At 54.3% G+C, this 21110-nt stretch overlaps 1 protein-coding gene across 1 annotated transcript; it reads right to left on the bottom strand.

Moving 5' to 3' along the window:
- Positions 1-7375: 7375 nt before the first annotated feature.
- On the bottom strand, positions 7376-8340 carry OLIG2 (oligodendrocyte transcription factor 2). The gene has a single exon (XM_075081952.1). The coding sequence runs from the start codon at positions 8338-8340 to the stop codon at positions 7453-7455; it is 888 nt and encodes a 295-aa protein (XP_074938053.1). The 3' UTR covers positions 7376-7452.
- Positions 8341-21110: the final 12770 nt, after the last annotated feature.

Here is a 21110-nt window from a genome sequence, read left to right on the forward strand (position 1 = left end):
GAAGCTGGGGCTGGCAAAGGAAAACACTGACTTCTGCCTGGCCCTTGGATCACCAGGCTTTCCTGGGTTTGGAATTGGGAACAGGTTTGGGATGGGGACCGGACCCCTGCAGTCCTGGTGCGCTCAGCTCCCTGCAGTGCCTGTCACAGAGGAAGTCTCCTTTCTATGTTGCTCAAGCAGCATAAAAGAGTCAAATTATTTCTGGTGAGGAAAAGGAGCAGAGAGTGTGGAGAAAGAAAGTTGGTGGGCTATTCAGCACAGCCCCAAAATGAAGTCTGAGCACTGGAGGGGGACAGCTGAATTTGCACCTTGGTTAGTTCTCTCTCCCGCAGCGCGTGCTGACAGCTTTTGCTGCCTCAGCTCCGCTCTTTGGAAAGTCTGTAGCCTTCCTATCCTGACGGTACATACGTCTCTGGACTCTGTTCCCTTAGGCACAGCAAGTCAAACCCTGCTTGAGTCCCTCAGGAGGAACAAAACAAGCTCCTCGCTTCTCAAAACTCTGCTAATTTCCTACTCAAAAGGATTTTTCTTATAAAAGTGACTAGCACTGTGACTGCTTTTGTAAAAAAAAAAACAAAACCACAAACACAAAAAAGGAACTGTGTGGGTTTTTCTTTTTTTAAGCAGACAAAGAGGTGTATAAATGTGCGTCTTATACATATATGTATATGTCTTTCTGAAAATAGCATTTAACAAATGCCTTCTGCATCTGCAGAATCCTCCAACAATCCTGACACTGTGATCAATCTGTAGGCTGGTGATGTTTGCTGACAGTGATTGATTGATTTTTCCTGCTAATAGGATCAACATTGGGAATATATTAAACTAAAAGGCACACTTCTGACTTGCAGGAAACACCCCATGTATTGGGCCTGATCCAATTGTATTGGTTTTGGCAGCGGGATGCAATGATTGATGACAGGCAGGGAGTGGAGGGCTGCTCGGAAGAGGAGTCTGATTCCCTCAGCGAGCTCTCCATGTGCATGACACTGGTCTCCTGCTGGGACAGGGACAGGCATAAGAAGGGACAATGGAGCAGGGTGGCCCATCCAGATAACCTCTTCTAATGCATATGGTGAGATCTGACCTGCCAGTTCAAGAAGAGGAGGCAAAAAGCTGATGGGAAATTAATTCTCAGGAGTTTGTCAAGACATCTCCAACAAGTGAAGATAAATGGCAGAACAAAACTTCTAAAGCTAATCCCAAGAATGGGGATGAATGAAAAAAGGAAACACTCTTTTGCATTTACATCCATCTTTTAGGGTAAAAGGCTTGGGGTAAGCGCTGCGCTTTTGGAGGATCTCGACCCTGGGCCGTTTGTAACTCCTGAGAGGTTTGAGCACCCCCAGGGCTATTCAGGCTGTGTGTGTGGTGAACAAGCCGAGCATTCACCTCTTGCTTTCTTGTTCTCAAGTGGAGGGACCAGGACCTCGCAAAAAAACTTCCAGGTCCAGCCGTGCTGCCACTGAGAGCGATGTGAAACCTCCCTCACCTTCAGGAGCACCGTCCAAGGAGTAAGGGCGGTGAGATGGGAGCGTGTTTGGACTTTTGAAGGCTGAACCAGCGAGTACTTCACGCCCTTTTGCAGAGGCTGGTATGGTCTCGTGGGTCCGTTGCTGTTGTTGTAATTACTGCCTCCCTTTAACAATTGTTAGCAGAAACGTATAAATATTATTAAATGTCTGTAGTGGAAAATTCAGTTTCACTGACCCTGTGATCTCCAGAAGGTTGGCAGACTGCAGTGTGCCCAAGGCTTATTTTTAACCCACACTCATTGGGCTGGAAGTTTGGAAAGGGCCAGCTCTCATGGATGGAGCCAGGCTTTTGGCAAACCTCCCTTCCCATCTCAACCCCTATGTGGGCAATCAGGTCTTTCAGAAGCACAGGGCTGCAGAAATGCTGGTAACTTTTCTAAAAAATCTGGCCCTCAGCTGTGCATTCAAAAATGAACTGAGTGTTCAGAAATAATCTGGGTAACATTGAGTCACAGGCCTGGGGGTGTCCATTCCACGCGGAGGTGGAAATACTACACTGACAGAGCGAAATCAGAGCTATGCTGCAAGCACTGTCTTGCAACACTGAGTGAGAGCTGCTGGCCTGGTGGCATCATCAGAGGCTGTTTGGCTCCTGTCACACCGGTGTCCCGTGGACCATCCTCTGGGGGATGGCTCAGACACTTTGCAGGCTGTCCAGGTACACGGGACATCAGTCCTTCACCTATGGAAGTGTAAAAACAAGCCCTGTTTTCCAACAAGGGAAACAGCATCCCAGGGCTGTGCCCTAGCTCTTGTCTCTGGAACAATACTACCCTGACTCTGGCGTGGGGAGACTGCAGTGACGTCCAGGGGGGGTTTGGCCCCAGAATATCAGTACGATGAGGCTTTTGAGGGGAAAAAAATTAGGACTTTCTGTCTCCAGCTTACACATATAACTAGATGCATGTAACCTGTGCTCGTGTACCTCACCTTCCCAGCGGCTCCTGCCCAGAGCAGGCCTGGTTTGTATTACTGGGGAGACATTTGTAGATAAAAAAGAACCACATCTTTCTGTGAAAGACTGATATTTGGAAAACTGTTGAGGGGGATTTGGGTACTCGCTCCAAACATTCATTCAGATGAAAAGGAAAGGAGCCTGCAGCCCCACGCAAGGGGCTGTGACAGATCCCATCCCATAGGACTAAATCGGCAGTGAGCAGAGCTGGTGCCCTGGTACCTCCCTGCAGAAGAAGCACATGTGCCTCACAGGAGCCACAGGCCTGGGCCTGCAGGGAGCAGCATGCCTTGGTCAGGGTTTTGCAGCAGATTTGGGGCTACTTGGCTCAAAATTTGCCAGGGAGAGGCTGAAGAAATCCCTTGTTGAAATGAGACAAGGACATCGGGCAGTAAACGTGGAGGAACTGCTCAGGTGCACCGACACGGCCAACCTTTCCCTTCCCCTGGGCTTCCCTGAAGCGCTGAGGTTGCCTGCCTAAAATGCGCCCTGGCTGCCCCTCTTTCTGTGCTATGCCTGGGAGGGTCGGTGAGGAGGTGACAGGGAAGCAGGGAAAGGGAAGGGGGAAAGGGGAAGTGGGGAAGGAGGGAAAGAGAAGGGGAGAGTGGGAAGAAGGTTGGGAAGGGGAAAGGAAAGGGGTAAGGGTGTGAGTGCGGCCATTGGAGGGAGCTGTCTGGGCGGGGGCTCCCTCCTTCTGTCGGGACAACTTGCAATGGACCTGAGACAGCCTAAAAAAGCAGGAGAGGCATGAAGTGAGGGCTCTGCCCGGCTTGCATGGAAAACAGGGTTACATTTGGAGGAACGGGGATCAGCGGGCTGGGGACCTGAGAATTAGGGTGGCTACTCCAGCTCGAGATGGGGGTGCTGCAGGAGGGGCTGGGGGCTGCCTGCTGGGCCTCCTGGCCCGGCTGGAGGCGGGGGTGACCCCCGGCAGCCCCTCCGGTGCGCGCTGAGCATATGGGCTTCCCCCCCCTCCTCGTAACTCTATCTGGCCAGAACCGCAACGCGATCAGGGGAGCCCTGCGGGGCACTCCTTCGTGAAGGGGAGCATATGGGCAACAGGGCAGGGGGGGTGCCCGGCAGGGCGGCTAATTTCGTTTGCAGGTAGCCCAAGAGGAGGGGGGCCGGGGGAGCACAGCTGGCGTCCCGGCAGAGCTCGCCACGGCCCGGCCAGGGGCTGGCACCGGCCCCGGGAGGGGAGGAGGGAGATGGATGCGCAGCCCCAACCTGACTGGCAGCGGGCGGGCGGCGGGGCTTCGGAGGGGGCCAGACTGCCCTCGATGCTTTTGCCAACGGGGGACCGGTGGGGCCGAAGTGCCCCTGCAGCAGAGCCGGATCCCTACGACATCCCTCCCCCCCGCCCGGGGCGGCGCTGCCCGTCGGGGCTCCCCGGGGCCACCTGTTAGCAACGGGGAAAGGCCCTCCGGGTGGGAGAGGGCGGCCGGGGAGGCAGACGAGCAGGATTTTCCAGCTTCTGGCCACTGCCGACTTTTGCATCTGTCAGGGTGCTAATTATTGCCTTTAATAGAGACAAAGAACAGCTCCTAATGATGCTCCCTCTAATTCTCACCTGCTCCTGCCCTTCTTCCGCAGCAGCACTCCCTCGCCGGAGCCCTGCTAATTGGGAAAGCTGCTCTGCTTATTGCCGCCTCCCTGCAGATGGGGGGGAGGGGGGGCACACACGACGACGAGGGCAGGGCTGGGGTGGGGGGTGGGGTGCAGGGCACCCGTAGCGGGGCTCCAGGAGTAAAACCGGGGCGGGGGACCGGGCCTGACGGGAGGTCCCCACCCTCGCCCCGCCGCGGCGGGGCTAAGCATCAGCCGCGGGCTCGGAGGAGGAGCGGCCTTTGCCCCCGCACACTCCGGCGGGGACTGGGGTGGTCTCTGCCCCCTCTCCGGCCCAGCGCGGCCTTTGGCTTACAGCGGAGCCCGGCAGAAGGGCGGCCGTCGGGAGGACCGTCCCAAGCCGCTGGCAGCCCCGTATTTTGCACGACTTTCTTCCCCCGCCGGAGAAGGCAGAAGCGGAGAGTCTTGCATGGCGAGGATCGCCTCCAAAGTCGCAGCCCGACGCAAATGTAACACCCTAAGGCGCACCTTAAAGAGAGGGGCAGCACTAGCGCCCTCCCGGCCACCGGGCTCCGGGCCAGCTCCCCTGCTGGAGGGGGCGCTGGGGCAAAGAGCGGCATCCCCCCCCGCCTGTGGCATGGCCCCCTCCTTGGCGCTGGTCCCCGGGGCTTCATCCACCTCGGCGTTAAATGGGGTTTATTTGCCAAAATCGGTACTCGGGGTCCTGGGAAGGGGAGCTTCTCTCCGGGGGCTGGGGGAGGTTGGGCTGGATGTCTCTGGAAAAGGGTGCGTGTGTGTATTTCTCATCATCATTGGGGGGTGTGTGGTGTGTTGGGGTGGGGGGTGGGGGCTCTCCCTTCCGAGCCCCGTTTCCCCTTCCCTGAAAGGGCTGGCTTGGGGCCAGCCGCAGAATAAAGGAACAAACCCCACAAGGCAGGAGCCCGGAGGGGCTGCCGGGCCGGGACCGGCTCACAACCCGCGGGGACCCCAGCCCTCCCCGGCCGCCCGCCTGGGAACCGCTTCTCTTTACACAGTAAAACAAAACCAAAAACCCAAACCCTAAACAAACAAAAAAAACCCCAAAACAAAAAGGCAAACAAACGAAAAAAAAACCCCACAAAGCCCCAAAAGTCCTCCGGGTCCGGACTCGCTCTCATTCCCCCGTGGGTGTCTGTGTGCCCGAAACTCCTCAATGGTCTGTTATTTTATATATATATATGCGCTGCTTTGTATTTCTGCGTATGTAGCTAACTAATTATTTTACATAGCCTTACTTAAAACTGCTTTATATACGCATTTATCGGCCTAGAAAGAGAGACCTGTAAGGATTTGCTGGGGCGAGGACGGGGCTTTGCCGTCCCCTGGCCGCCCGGAGCGGCCCCCCGGGGCGGGCGGCGGCGGGACCGTGGGAACCGCGCCCGGGGAGCCCCGCGGCCCGTCCCGGCGCCCACCCGTGAGGACTGCCGCCGCCGGCGGGAGCTGCCGACCTCCTTTTCCTCAAAAAAATGGGATTCGCCTTGGGTTGTTCCCCTTCTCCTTACAGGAAAAGGGGAAGCCGCAGGCTGCTCCACGCCCGCACCCTGCGCCCTTGCCTTGGGGTCGACGAGAGGGGGAAATAATATTTCCTGCCCAAATACCTGAGTACAGAGGTGCCTAAACGCACAGGGGTGAGAGATACTATGGTCTTCGTGAGGAAAAACAAATCAAAACAAACCAAAACCAAAATCAAAGCAAAACAAAAAAAGGCTGCCCGCAAATCATTTCCCTTCCCGCGGATTTTCGTTTGGTTGGTTTTTGGTTGCGGGTCAAGTGCGCAGAAGCGATTCCAGTGAGGGAACACCTCACCGCCAAGTTTAATGTTTCCTTTCCCCGAATTTATATTTAGCTCTTGCCAAGCGCTGGATTCGGTAGACAAAAAATTTCACATCACGAACCCAGTTAACAGTCGTTTCTTTTTCCCCGCCGCCCTTCCCCGAGGAACAAATGAGATAAAAAACCCCAGCCAAACCCAAACCCCAACGGTTTCGGGGAAGCAAACTAATAAAAAACTTCGAGAAAAGGCAAGGGTGCGCCTAAAACGTTCCCCTCCCTTCCCGCCTTGCGGGGGGTAACCTGCCGCGGTCCCGCACCGGCGCTGCTCCCGCACCTGCCTCCGCCTCCCCGCTCTCCTCGGAACAGCCAGGAAGAGGAAAAGGTCATTTATTTAAAATGCGCTTTTTTTTTTATTTAAAATTTCAACAGTGAATCACTTTTTTTTTTTTTGCAACCAAACAAGTAATAAATATTATTTAACAACTTTTTTCTTTTTCTTTCTTTTTTCTTTTTTTTTTTTTTACAAAAATAAACCGATGATAAAATCTCTGCAAGGGGCAGCGATAAGAAAAGTTGTTATTTCAGAAACAAGCCCAAGTTCTCAGTATTGCAACACGGACAGTGTGAAAGTTCCTATACAGAAAGAGCATTAAAGACTTCAAACATTGTTAAAGGTGGCAGGAACGAAAAAATAAACCAAACCAACACAAAACGTGTTATAGGCTTAAAAGAAAACCCAAACGACCCAACAAACCCCAAGAACCGAAACCAACGAAATCAAGATAAACGGACCCCTTATTCACTCATGAGGCTTACACAGTACAAGTGCACGGACGGAAAGCTCAGGCAGAGCGGGCTTGCGTCGCTATCGTTGAACGGCATATTTACAAATCCCGAACCAGAAAGAAAACCGGAAAAAAAAACCTAAAAGCAAAACAAAATCAATTAAAAAAAAAAAAAAAAAAAAAAGAAGAAACGGCGGCCGGGGGAGAGGGGGAAGGGGGAAGAAAGTGACTTTACCGGCTACACTTGCACCCGGAGCCCCGCTGCTCCCCGCCAGTCCGCGGCGCGGCGGCCGGCTGCTGCGGGGATGGGCTTCCCGGGGCGGGATGCGAGACCCAGGGACGGCTCCAGAGGCTCTACGTGTGGGAACGAAACCGGGATGGGAGACGGGGACGGGGGGAACAAACAAATAAACAACACCAAACGAGCAAACGAGCAAGAACCCCTCTGCACTTTTGGTTCCTCCATTTGCGACGAGCCTAGGACTATTTTCCCCTCCTAGCGAAGTTATCGACAACAAGGTAGAATTAAAAACAAAGATGATGCGCGGGCGGTTACGGGTGTCGGGGTGGTTTCCCCGCCGTTTGGGGAGCAGGACAGACCCCGGGCCGGGCTCCATCCCCTCCCGCCGCCCCTCCGACGGCCCCGGCAGCGGGACGGGACGAACGGGACGGTGGGCGCACACCCCCACCCACCCACCCACCCACCCACGCGCTGCCGCCGGAGGGGCGCGTTTGTAGGTCCTGGGGGTGCCGGCGCGGCGCGGGGGGGCGGCGCGGGGGGGCGGCCCCGGCCAGGGGCTCATTTGGTGTCGGTGGCTAATCTGGGGAGGCTGGCGGTGCCCATGCCGGAGACGTGGTGGTGCGGCGGGGCCGACACCTGGCACATGCTGCAGGGGCAGGGCATCCCCCCCCAGTGCTGGAAGCCGCTGCCCAGCGGGGCGGCGGCGGCGGCGGCGGCGGCGGCCGAGGGCGATTTGAGGAGCCCGTGGGGGGGCCGGATGGAGCTGACGGCCGAGAGGCCGGAGCCGGGCAGGGAGGCGCTGGAGACGGCGGCGGGGGGCAGGATGGGGTGGTGGACGGGGTGCGAGGCGGGGTGGCCCGGGTGGCCGGGCAGCGGGGCGGAGTGGGCGCCCATGCCGCCGGGGCAGGCGGCGGGGTGGAAGCCGGCGTGGTGCCCGCCGTAGATCTCGCTGACCAGGCGCTTCATCTCCTCCAGGGAGTTGGTGAGCATGAGGATGTAGTTGCGCGCCAGGAGGAGCGTGGCGATCTTGGAGAGCTTGCGCACCGACGGGCCGTGCGCGTAGGGCATCACCTCCCGCAGCCCGTCCATGGCGATGTTCAGGTCGTGCATCCGCTTGCGCTCCCGGCTGTTGATCTTCAGCCGCAGCTGCTGCAGCTCCGGCTCCGTCATCTGCTTCTTGTCCTTCTTGGAGGAAGAGGAGGACGACGACGACGAGGAGGACGACGAGGACTTGAAGCCCAGCTTGTCCACCACCACCACCCCCGCAGCGCTCATGGCGCTGCGCAGCTCGGCGCTCAGCTCCGGCGGGGAGTCGCTCTGCGTGGAGCTGGAGACGGTGCCACCCGTGAAGCCCCCGCCGCTGCCTTTATTCCTGGCCGTGAGGAAGAGGTCATCGGGCTCCGGGGAGGACGGGCGGCTGGAGACCAGGCTGGCGTCCGAGTCCATGGCCCGGCGGGCGGGACGGCGGCGCGCACCGGGCTGCCTGCGGGGAGGGGAGAGAGCCCGCAGGCGTCCCGGGTCAGCCCCCGCGGAAACTTGGCGGGGCGCCCTCGGGGGGGCGCCTCCCGTCCCGTCCCGTTCCCTCCCGTGCCCTCGTCCCGTCCCTCCCTCCGCGCCTCTCCGCCGGGCCGGCGGTTCGGGGGATGCCGCGCCGGGGTGCGCGGGCGCGGGGATCGCTTACCGTGCGCGGGGGCGGCCGTGCGGAGCGGCGCGCCGTGACGGGCGAGCACGGCAGCAGCGCGCACCTTGCGGCGGCGGCGGCCGCGGCGGCTTTATAGCCGCGCCGGGGAGGAAGGGTGTCACCGGGCGGGAGGGGGGCTGCGCCAATCGGCGGCGGGGCGGGGGGGGGGGGCGACCGGGCGGGGGGGCGGCTGATGTCACCGGGGCCGGTCCGGCTCGATGGGGCGGGCGGACGGACGGACGGGGGGGGGCGAGGGCCGGCAGCGGCGCGGGGAGCCCGACGGGGGGGCGCAGTGGGGGGGGAGGGACTTTTGTCAAATCCATAGTAAAATGCAACAATGACAGCGCCGGGAACAGCTGTTGGGGGGGGGAGGCGGGACGGGACGGGGATGGGAGCAAACAGCCCCTGGCTCCGGCGCCGCAACGCACTCGGGGAGGCCGCGCTGCCCGGCTCCCGCCAGCACGTCGGTGTTTCCCCGCGGCCCGGCCCGGCCCGGCCCGGCCCCGCCGGGAAGCGCTCAGCCCCGGCCCCGCCACACGCACCGGCCAGCCGCCGCGTTTCCCTCGGCGGGTGCCCCCCTCCTGCCCCCAGCCCCGTCCTTGTTCCCCCGTTAAGTGCTGCAAAAGGAGGCGGAGGGGGAGGGGAAAAAAGTGATTTCGGCCACCCCGTTCCGCACGAGCGGATTTCCCCGCGGAGGCCGCCGGGCGGTGCCGGGCAGCGCCGGTCCCAGCGAGACCCCCCGGCACCGACCCCGCAGCGACCGGGAGAAGAAACCGGAGTCTCCACCAAAACCTATCTCCAAACAACCCTCCAGCAAGACGGGGGCAGGAGAGAGGAGAAAGAAAGAAAGACATTAACAAAAAAGTGACTTTCGGAAATGCCTCCCGCCTCCCTCCGCGACTCGCCCGTCTCCCGGCGAGCCCCTTCGCTCTGGCAGCTCCGTGCAACAGGGCCGGGGCTTCCTCCCACCGGGGTAAATCTCCCCCCCCACCCCCGGCCCCTTCTTTGCCTTTGTTGTATTATTTTTACACCCGTGTGTTTCCCAGCTGGCCCGGCAAGCCTCAACCATCCGTTAAATATGTATTTAAAACGTTAAGAAGTGAAGCGTGGAAATGTGTTTCCCAACGGTTGCGGGGATGATCCGTAACAGGTCAATTAGGAAAATCTGTCCCAGCGACAGCCGGGCCCGCCGCCGCCCGCCGCACGGCGTGTGTCCCGCTGCCGCCCGGCCCGGCCACCCGGGGCGTGCCCCGGGCTCCCCACTCACCCCCCAACCCCCCAACCCGCGGCCGACCGGGCGGAGGGGCCGCCCTCCCGCACCTGCTTGCGGAGCTGCGGAGCCCGGCAGGGGGGATGCTGGGGGGGGACCCGACATCCCCCCCCCCCACCGCCCCGGGGGATGGAGCGGGGGGGGGCGGGGACGAAGGTGGGGGGAGCTGGGGCCGAGCCCTGGAGGTGAGCAGCGGGACGGGGAGCGGGGAGGGGGGGGGGACGCGTCTGTGCAAACTTTGCATTTATTTCATGGTCGGGAAGCAGCGAGGCGGCAGCGGGAAGCCTGCCTCTGCCTTTTGACTGATGGCTCTATACGGCGCATTGTTGGAGCCGCATAAAGCAGGGCAACAACGAGCACAACTAATTAAGCCCCGACGCCTTTCCCCCGGCCGCCGGCTCCGGGCAGCGCCCGGCCCGGGGAGAGGGAACGGGGCCCCGGCCGGGCCCGGCGGCGCGGCGAGAAGGGGGCGGCCGCCCCCGGGGCCGCGGGGTTGGGGCGAAAACGAGGGAAGCGCCGGCACCGCTCGTCTCCCTCCCGCCTCCCCGGGCTCGGTAATTTTCCTTCTTCAATGGTCGGACCCGCTGCCCCTCCGCACACCAAAAGGATGGGGGGGGGATCTCGTCCGCCCCGTCGGGTTTGCGGCACCCGCGGCCGCGGGCTCAGCCCCGGGGACAGGGTTTCACCAGCCACTTCATCACCCCGGGGCCCGCCCGGGCCCCCGCCCGGGCCCCCGCCCGGGCCCCCGCCCGCTCCGCAGACTAGGGGGATCCCGCTCGGCCCGAAGCGCCGGGAGCCCCGTGGCGGCTGGGCAGGGGTAGGGGGTCTGGAGCAGAGGCGGGGTGACCTGCTGGGAGAGGCGGCGGGGGGGAAGCGGCGAAAAGCCGACGGCCCCTGCCCCGGGGGAGCGGGGATGGGCAGCGGGAGGAGGCGCGGCGAGGGCTGCCGAGTCTCTGGGGCTGGGCTGCGCCCTGGGCAGGCACTTCTCGCAGCGCCTTGGGGATCCTGGAGAGGGAGGAGTGGGCAGCGGACTCCTCCTTTTTCCTTTTCCTTTTCCTTTTCCTTTTCCTTTTCCTTTTTTCCTTTTCCCCTTTTTTATTTTTTCCTCTTATCATTTTCCTTGTCCTTTTTTATTTTTTCCTTATCCTTTTTTAATTTTTCCTTTTCCTTTTTTAATTTTTCCTTTCTTCTTTTCCTTTTCCGTTTTCTTTTCATTTTCCCATCCTCCTCCTCTTCCTTTTTTCCTTTCTCTTCCCCCCCTTTTTTTGTTTCCCTTTCTTCCCCTTTTTTCCCTTTTTTTTTCCTTTTCATCTTCCTTTTTTTCCTGTTCCTCTTCCATTTTTCCTTTTCTTGTATTTTCCCTCCCCCCTCCAGAGAGGAAATCCTGCGACGCTACCAAGGAGAAGCCAGGGTCCACATCCCTAATGGGGCGAGCGATGCCATTGATGGCCACCATGCATCTGCCTGGACGTGAACTCCGTCCTGCCCGCAGCCCGCGGGGCTCCGTGCGCAGGGGAGGGCGGCGTTTGCGCGGGGCCAGGGCGGTGGTGGCGAGGCGAGGCGAGGCGAGGTGAGGCGAGGCGGCGCTTCTCTGCCGGCCTCGTTGGCAGGAGGAGGGGGTGCAGGAGGGAAGGGTGGCGATCTCTGCCGTGAGATGTCAAAGTAAATGTCACATGTGTCCCCCCTCCCCCGATTCAATAAGGCTTGGTCTCATAAACTGCATTCTGTCGGCGCACCCCAACTTGGTTTTGACACTAAAATGGAGCAGAGCCTGTTTCCTTACCTATGAATATGTTTTGTTTTGGTTTGTTTTTTTGTTTTTGTTTTTTTTTTTAAATCATGACTGTAGGCAACTAAGGCGTGAATGAAGGCAATCAGCGAACATGATGAAGTGATAAGTTAATGAAAACCAGATGGTTGCTTTCATGTTGAAAATCATTTGGAATGTCATTAGGTTATTGTTTGGGATTGCTATTGCATATATTCCCTCAAGGCCTATGGCCCAGGGTCCTTTCCTCATGGATACCACAGAGCTACACTGAAAGTGTCCCTGCCTGGCTGTAAGGAATCCGAGGCATCTGAAGGACGAAGAGCCTGTGTGTGACCTCGGCTCCTTGAGGATTGGCAGCTGAAAACAGTTTTAATGATGCCTCGGAAACTGTCAGGCCTGATCCCCACTGCTGTCTGCCTCCCATCTGTTAGCAGGGCTGTGGGCTTGGAATTGGGCTTTGCAGCTCCAGAGCCTTTTAAACTTTTCAGCTGAGAGTGTGGGCGTCAGGGAGCCCGCTGGGGTCACAGTTGTCCCCCTCCAAGAACGTGGCAGGACCAGAAACCCCAGCAGCTGACAATGAGGACATGAGGATGTGGGGGTTGCCTGCAAGCTCTCTGCTCACTGCTTAAATGTATGAGGGGAGTCTCAGGGCAGGGAATAACTTCTCAAATGTTCAGGTTTGGCCCTTTTTTTTCTTCCCCCCCCCCCCTCTTTCTGGACTTACAAGTGAAGTCCAGCCTGCAGGTTTTGACGCTGTTCCACCTTCCCAGCTAACGTATTTGGTACCTGTGATCTCCAAGAAAGGCACCTCAGTTCACTGAGTGGGGCAGTCGCTTTTATTCTGATGGGATTCTTCTTTTTTTTTCTTTTATTTTCAGTGCTAGATTTGTTTTTGTTAACACTTGTTCGATTGAAATGTTGGAGGCACATGCTTTTTGCCAAAAACTCAGCATGTCTTCCCATTCAATCAGAGACTGGAAAAGCTTCTAATCTTCACAGGAGTCACCCAGAGGGAAGTCTCAGAAATACCAGAGCTGATGTTTGTGATATTTGCAGGATTAAAAATATGCAGGAAACAGACGATCTCCTATTCTCATCTAGCAGGAAAAAACCCTTCTTTATTTATAAACTTTTGTCACTTATGAGCCTGCTGTCATCTACAACAAAATAATTAGATCACTATTTAAAAGCCAGGCTAGATTCTGTATCTTACATCTTTCAGGCTCAGTCGCCCCTGCTCTCAAGCATGGCCACTTACTTCAACAGGACAAGACTCACACCCGTGAGATTAATGGGGACTGACTTTCTCTGACCTTAAGGCGTTATCAAAACCACCTCATCCAGACTCCTTTTAACTCTTCACTGCAGGTGTAAGACACACAACCTTTCTGACCATCGTTTGTTTTGTTTAATGCAAGGTGCTGTAGTTTTTACAAGATGTGGCATGATTTCATTTAATACATCGCTGGATAAAAAACTTTAAAGATGCAATAGCTAACTCCGTACTACCATTTTATTGCCTTAACAAAAGGCAATTCCTAAAGCTTATAAAACAGTATGATAGCTATTTTGTTTTAACAGCTGCTATGTGTTACCAACAATTCCACTTCTCATTGACAATACCATCTCCTACGGGCTAACGAGGAGAAAGAGGCTGAAACCCTAAGAGAGCCCAGTGCTGGCAGGCCTGTGCACTGCCCCGCTGGCACCTCCCGTCCTGGGCATCCTGGGCAGGCATCCGCTGACCGCCACGTTGTAAAGTGTTCAAGCTCTTCTCAAGATCAGTTTCATGCTGAGGCTTCTTTTTCAGTGCTGAGTAGAGAAATACCTGTGAGGCACTGTTTCCATGTGGCTGGCGAAGCATTTCCAGTCTGCAGAGGAGTGGGACCTCTGCAGAAATGTCACCGTGCTAGGCAGAGGTGTGCTTTGTGTCACGCCTTTCCTCGGACCCAGAGACGGGAGGTGAAAACCTGCCAGCCTCGGCTGCTGTTTAGTCCAGGTGCCGCTCTGTTACAGAGGAGATACAATGCTAGTGAAAAATTGCGTATTTAACTTTCCCCTGGCTTGATGCTGTCCGTCACGTGCAAATCCTCCCAAAATGAGCTGCCGTAGTGGGGGGAAGGAACAGTGGGAACATCTGAGAGGAACAAATCAATGCAACTGCTGAGATTGGCATTTAGGCAGACGGGGGCAAGGAAATGGAGCTGGAGAGGAAATGATAGATCTATGCTGTGATTTGCCCAGCCACACAGTTTTCTGTCCCACAGAAGGTCTGAACTGGGATCCCCCCGGACTGGGGGTTTCGCAGTGCACCGACCAACCCGGACATCAGCGGGGTTAGAAAACCACCTGCGTGTTCAATCTGCTGAGCTGGTCTGAACTGTGTTCTTCCCCTGGTACCAGCATCAGGGGCTGAGGGTGGAAAAGGAATATGTGTTTTATATAGATGGAGGGGCAAAGCAAGCCCCGGTACAATTGGGTGTATCTTCTCTGCAAAAAACTGAGTGTCCTTGTCAGGACTGAATTTAATCAAGAAAACAAGATTTTACTCTAATTTTTTTTTTCCCCAGGAAATTCCTATTTAATAGAGCATGGACTTTTAGTTCTCATTTTGAATTTCCTGTGCAGCACTTTTGTAATTTTTTTTCACATTTCACTATCTGTCTGCATGTGGCACTCTCATACTACCCTTCATCTCTTTTCTGCTTTCCATTTCTTTATTTTGACTGAGAGCTCCTTAGAAATGAGAGAGTCCTGGTGGAATTTTAGTGATGAGCAGAACATGAAAACATGGGTATGTTTTGATTCTCATACGAATGCTCTCTGGAAAAAAAATTTACCTCAGGTTATTCCTTTGTCCTGTCCCTACCCTGTGCTCAGGAGAAAAATGGTTTAAAAATCCTGATGCTGATAGATTATTGTATCTGCCTGACCGAGCCCCAAGGATTTTATTGCTGTGTGCTTGTTATGGAAATGTTTCCCCAGCCAAAGGTGTTGGTGCCCTTCGGCATGGGTTTCATATGGTGGCAACAATGGTGGGGCTCATGCCGAACCACTGGCTGGCCATGGGCATTTCACTGCCACTGTTACAGGAGACCCTTGACCCTTGGGATGGAGAAGTTCTTAGCCAATCTTGTCTTTAATGTGGAAAAAAAAAAACTATTAAAAAAGGCTGCGTAGCAAAAGTCTAAACTAGAAATTTGGTGAGATTTCTTCTTAATTTGTTGAGAGTTTTGGGGGGCTGTCGCCTTCCCGTGTCATACTGGGACTTGCATTAATCGAGTAACAGCTGAACTAAGCGTTTGGAATGAACATATCAAAGCCCCGAGTCTGTACGACACCATCTCTTGTCGCCCATGATGTCAAAGGTTGCGGCGAACGTCTCCCTTGCTTTCTGGGTGGCATTGTTCGGGAGAGTGGCCCCAGCAGATGGCCCGAAAACCGCACCTCGGCCAAGCAAAGAGGGACCACATGTGACGAACCATAGATGTCTCATTAGCAAACTGGGAAAAAAAGCAAGGATGAGAAAAAAAGATAAAAAGAATACACAAAGACATTTACATATTTACATTGTTTCTCCCTCATTTCCAATTCTCCTTTAGCTGAAGTGTCAGTGGGCTCGCTTTTCTCCTTCTGTTTGTATGTTTACTTGTGCTAAATAGATTATGATAATCAGGCACATAAATGCATGCAACTGTTATTATGGCATTTTAATCAGAGTTTTTCACTGGAAGCCTTCATTAGAATTCTCATAATCTCACTTGTTAGTGTAACAAACAGTAATAAATGCCAAGGAACTGGGATTAAGTCAGAGACATTCAGACATTAAAGGAGGAATATGGAAATGTTGTCAAATCTCCGCATTATTTATTGAAATGTCACAGAAACAGTTCAGGACTTTAAATATCTTACTCATTAGAAGGAGAGGGTGCGCGGCCACCTGAAGATAGCAATTATATTTTTTTAGGGAGTGCTGAACCATATGTCTCTCATCAATTCTTCCCAACTTTGCTGGGCTACCCAGGCACTTTCTAGCTATTTGTCCATATTTATGAACTTCATCCCTGAGATGTTTAGCTAGGAGGAGGAGTTGCTCCCAGACAGCCTGACGTGACACAGGAAGGCGATGCGCTAGCTTTTATGTGGCTCTTCTGTATCTTTGCAGAGTGATGCCCACCATACCCTCTCTCAGCGGGGGTCCCAGCTCTACCAGCTGATCATGGAGCCAAAGGTCTCTTGACACAGTCTGAGGAGGCCTCCTGACACCTCCTGCCAGCTACGCTTTGGCAAAAGGAGGGAAGCCTGCAGAGATGTGCTAGGGCAGCCCAGGGATTTACCCCACCACTGTTCCCATCAACTTGCTTTGCGGGCGCAGCTGAAGGGGCAAGATGGATATTTGTCACTGATTTTTCAGACCATAAAAAATGCAGCGCATCCCTTGAAGTCCTGGGGAAACATGTACTGTTCAGGCTGGGAGCCGAGCTGCACGCACACCTGGCCCATGCCTTCCTTGACAGGCGATGCTCACCTCCCCTCCGTGCATTAACCTGCCGCTGTGGGGAAGGGATGCTGCTCATAGCAGAAGAAACAGAAAATAGCTGCTCTTTTCATGCAACTCAGCCAACATGTTTTATACCATGCAGGCGAGGCCTCGTCCCATTGATGAATAAGCACCCACGCTCCCCGCCTCCCTGCGGGAGCGGGTGTGGAGGTGGGCTGCAGCGCCTGGCCCCCTGCCACTGCTGGCGCCTATGTAAACCACTTGAGCAGCAGAGTTATTCACAGGGGCTTCCCCCCGCCCCCCCCCGCCCCCCCTTCCTTTTGTATTTTTAAGAACAAGAAGGAAAACTGAACGTGAAAGACAACCGCTGTCATATTGGGTTCCCCGCTATTCGGCTTATGGTGGGGCATCCCTTGTGGCCATCTGAGATGTGCTCTCCCAGGTATGGGTGAGATGCTGAAGCAGGTGAGCAGCCTTAATTTTACATGTGCTGTATTTCTGCGTTCAACCAGGCAGTAGTACTGAGTTTTGCAGGAAGAGACAAAATCTCACCATGGCAAAACTCTTGTTGGCCCCAAAGGAGTGAGGACCCCAAGTTTTGCGGGGACCGCAGAGGGATTAGTTGAACCTGTACTGGAAGTGAAGTTTGAGTCTCCTTTCTGGAAAAAAGACCCATTTTATAAGAGGCACCATATAGATGCTATTTCAGATAAAATTCTGAATCAACAGCCTCGGCAAGTGTGGCAGAGAGGGAGCTGTTGTTCATGTGCCTGAGAAAGATAAAATCTGTACAACACCAGGAAAGAAAAAAATATTAACTGCTGTGCAAATGCTGTATCACCCAGGATTTTTAATACTGACTCAAATGCAAAAGACAGATGAGGGTTATCTAAAAGTACAAGATTTGATGCTTTCAATCTGAAGTTTCTGTGGTCTCTCCCTCCTTCCCCTCCTGAAATACAAACCATCCAGAGGGTTTTATGTTCACAGGAGGTGATGCGTCAGTGAGACCACTTCATTCCAAACTTCCCCCTTGAAACTTGGAGGAAATATTTTTGCAGACTTGTGTGATAGCATTTTACAGGTCTCAGTAGCTCTCTCACCCCACGCTATGCTTGAAGAGCCCCCCTCTCCGCTTACGAGATCAGCCCTCTTGTTTTGATGCCTGCCACACTGTTCATGCAAACATGGGCGCTTCTGTGCTGTAGTCACCCCTGCATTCCCATTTGAATTGCTTGAAACGTCCTCCATGGATAGTTCTGCCACAAGCTGTTGAGCTATAGAAGGATGTTCTTCAGCTGGCAGGGGTTTTATGTATTTGCTGGAAGGCAAAAAAAAAAAAAAAAAAAAGAGGAGAGATCCCTTGCTTTTGGTAACACTCTGGCAGGAGTTTTGATCTTTTGTATAACATGCTGAATTTATTACCTTGGGTTCTTCACACTGTTTCTCCCTCCACTGAGGCGGGTGGGGAGCTGTGCTTGCCTGGCCAGAGCGGCAGCCCTGACCCACTCCCATGTGCGCCTGGGCTCACTTTATGGAGACGCAGCGATTTAAAGCACATGTTTCTTTGGAACCGCTTGAAGAAAATGTTCGCAAGTGAAGATATAAATGCCTTAAATAACATCACTAGTTTTAACAGTCCCACATGAAGCCTCTCCCTGTCAATCCACTGACGATGTGAGTGAGGTCCTGGCGTGCTTTGCCTGAGCCATACGTCCTCCAAAGCCACCTCGGAGGATAAGGCTCTCAGAGGAGCTCGAAAGGTTTTGTTGCCAAAACCCCCAAGCAGCTGAAGCTCTGCTGTTTGCAGCCGCCTCTCGTGTTAGCTGCTGGGGCGCCTGGCACGGAGGTGCGAGGTGGGGCCAGGGCGGGGAAACCAGGAGGGCTTGGGAAGAAGCCTGACCTACGGGCAACGGAGAGGCTCAGGTTGAGAGATTTGTGAGGGAAAAGCTTGGGAAGGACTGGGAGCATTTGGTGAGAGAAGGCAGAAATGCAGGCTCTTGGGGGAGGGAGGGTGATGGGGGAAGGAGCGGTGGGAAAGGTGTGTTTCTGGGGGTGGGGAGTAGAGGAAAGGAGTGACGTGATGCAGCGCTGGAAGCAAGCATCTCGGGGCAAGGAGGAGGTGTGAGAGTGTTGTTGAGAAAGAATGGGCAAGGTAGGATAAAAACTGTTGAGGATGGCTCAGGAGTTTTTTGGAAAATCTAAAACAAGGAGAAAACTTGTTGCCTAAGAAGGGAGAAAGTTCACAATGACTATGTAAACTGTTCTCCAGGCTTTAGAAAGGTCCCTATATTCAGAGCATGGGTTGCATGGATGTAAACCTTGCTTAGCTGTTTACAATGCAAACAAATATTATCCTGAAGATGTCCATCTATTTCTACTGGATAGGTTTTGACCTGTATGAATAGATTTGAATCCAGAAAAATCCCATTTTCTTAAAAAAGGAAAAGTATGGAAATGTAATTTTGAGGTCTACCGGCATGGACACGATTTATGCTGGTTGCCCGAATGGCCTTCTTCCCCCCATTTCCAACCCTCTTTCCTCCTATCATAACTCTAAAGAAATCCAGCCACTGCCTAGCGTGTCTTGGGCATGAAACACATCCTGATGAGGCGACCTGTGCCCTTGCTGACATTCAATATCTCCAAGAGCGCAGGCAGCTCCATACGGCCATACTCTTGTTTCACAACTTCTTGGCAAGTGGCTGGCAAGATGGAGCGAGGTGCTCTTACATCAGCTCTGCATCCCTCATGACACCAGAAAAAGGGCTGAGGACCCCGGGGGTGGCATGTAGGGCCACAGGGAGCTGTGCCCCCACACCTGCACTGCTTTGCCCATCCTTTACTGGATACACAGGGGTGATTTCACCTGTTTGCCATTCAATGCCTGGTCTGTGCAGCTCACCCGATGCTACCAGGTTGAGATCAGACACCTCTCGTGTGTTGCATGTATTTCCCTCTTGCTTTGTCGTGGGCATTTGTGCCAGCTAAAGTATTTCAAGGCTTGTTCTGCCTGTGGAAATGCTCCTCTTTGGCTGCAAATCTCTTGCAGCGTGCCTGCCTGGGCGATTAGCAGGGGTGCAAGGCTCGCCTGCTATCATGACTGCAGGCATGCGTAATTATGAGGTGCTGAGTAAGAGACGTATTTTTGCTTGAGTGAAAGGCAAGGATTTCTGCAGCGTGACAGCCTCTGAGGCCCTGGGTCTGACTCAACTGTTTTACTTGCTGGAGCGCTCTTTGCTTTCTCTGGCCAGGAGGCCTCTTTCTTTCTGCCTCTCTGTCTCCGCTCTTGGTTTTCTTGGGCTTCCTGGGTGGTGGTGGAGTTGTGATGTCTTGAATACCAATAGTGAAGCTGAACATATGTGAACCTTTCCTAATCCTGCTAATCTTCCTTCAAAAACCTTTCTGAAAGTGTAGGCAACATCCAGATTTAGGGGAAAAAAAAAGGAAAAAAAAAAAAGCTACTGAGCATTTTAATGACAAATAATCTTTGTAAAGGGGGAGGGGGTTTTTGCCTCAGCTGGAGATGGAGCTTATGAACTACAGCAGGTAGAAATAACTGCTGTATTACCTCATGTAATCTCTGCTATTCAGGGTCAGATTAGGCCTGAATGAGAGACGAAATAGACTTCTTTTTTAAACCAGGGACTTTGTCCCCACAACGGCTATTAGGCAGTAATTAGTTGTGACACAGAATTACCAGCTGCACAATGGCAACCGGAGCCTTACAAGTCCTTTGAAATAGCTTGGAGGAGCTGAATAGATGCTACTCTCAATTTTTAAATTCTGCTCAGAGGTAGGAATTACTGCCTTCCCTCCCGTGCACCGTTTCTCTCCTGGCTTACATGGTACATTCATCAGACAGGGGGCCAGTACCAGTCGAAATTTGGGTGTTCCCAGTCAGCCATCCCACTGGCTGCCTGTAGCTTTTGGCAGGAGGGATGAGATAACAACTTCTTCTTTGATCTCATTAGCTGTGATATTGTTGCGATGACTCGAGACTCGTGTCGACACGCTGGATGCTTTGAGACTTCCTAGAGCTTTGAAGGGGAAAATGAGACCTAATGAAATCAGTCAATGTAGAGGTAGGACAGGGCTGGGCTTGCCCATCAGTTAGGGGCTCGAGTGACTGACAAGCTGTCTCTGCATGCCACCAGGCATGCTGCACACGCGCTGCGCTTCCCAGCACACCTATGTACCGATGGCAGCCTCTGCCTTGCATCGACACTGGAGCAGACTCTAAGGTATTTGGAGTGGAGATCTGACCCAGGCCTCTGTAATATAGATTGTAGCCAGATGTGAACCTGAAACTTTTAGGTACTGGAAAATTAATATTGAGAGCTAAATCTCCATGCTGCTGCCAGTGCAGGGATGAAGGATCATACTCTGAGTCTTCAATCTAATCAGCAGCACCAACAATCCCGATGTATTGCGCCTTCCCCAAGGCAGCTCTTTGCAAACTGTTTGTTCAGCAGTAACATGACAAATGCTTTTATTCCCAGTTCCAGCTAGTACTGCAAGGCATCACGGAGGCTGAATCATAAGGCAAAAGGAAATCTCCTTCCTACCCGCTCAGTCCCGACATGCTTGCTGTTCTCAGCTGCTAATGGGCCCAAAGAGAGCAGAAGTCCACCTCTGGGGCTTGAGGTGTCCTGGGCAGTACCCGAATGAGCTGGGGCCAGTGCCGGAGCTGTATGGCCGTGCCAGCATGGTCCCCATGCCAGTGGGAAACAACACACTTAAGCCAGCAGCTGCTGGCTGAAGCCTGGGTGAATGTCTCGTCCTGGCTGCTGCGGGGAACAATGGTCTCCTGGCATCCCAGGGTGGTGGTGGTCCCCATCTATCCCCTGAGGCAGTCCTCAGTGCTCATCCCTGTGTTTGTATTTATGGGGTTCCTACTTCAGAAGTGACTTTATTTAATTTCCCGTGCCCTTCCGTGATGTTTTATGGAGGCATTGCCTTTGCCGCTGGCTACCACAGCAAGGGACACCTG

The sequence above is a fragment of the Phalacrocorax aristotelis genome, chromosome 1 (genome assembly GCF_949628215.1).
Source record: "Phalacrocorax aristotelis chromosome 1, bGulAri2.1, whole genome shotgun sequence".
NCBI classification, from domain to species: Eukaryota; Metazoa; Chordata; class Aves; order Suliformes; family Phalacrocoracidae; genus Phalacrocorax; species Phalacrocorax aristotelis.

Excerpts from the sequence above, each read along its gene's own strand:
- OLIG2 (XM_075081952.1), bottom strand. The coding sequence starts at position 8,340 with ATGGACTCGGACGCCAGCCTGGTCTCCAGCCGCCCGTCCTCCCCGGAG.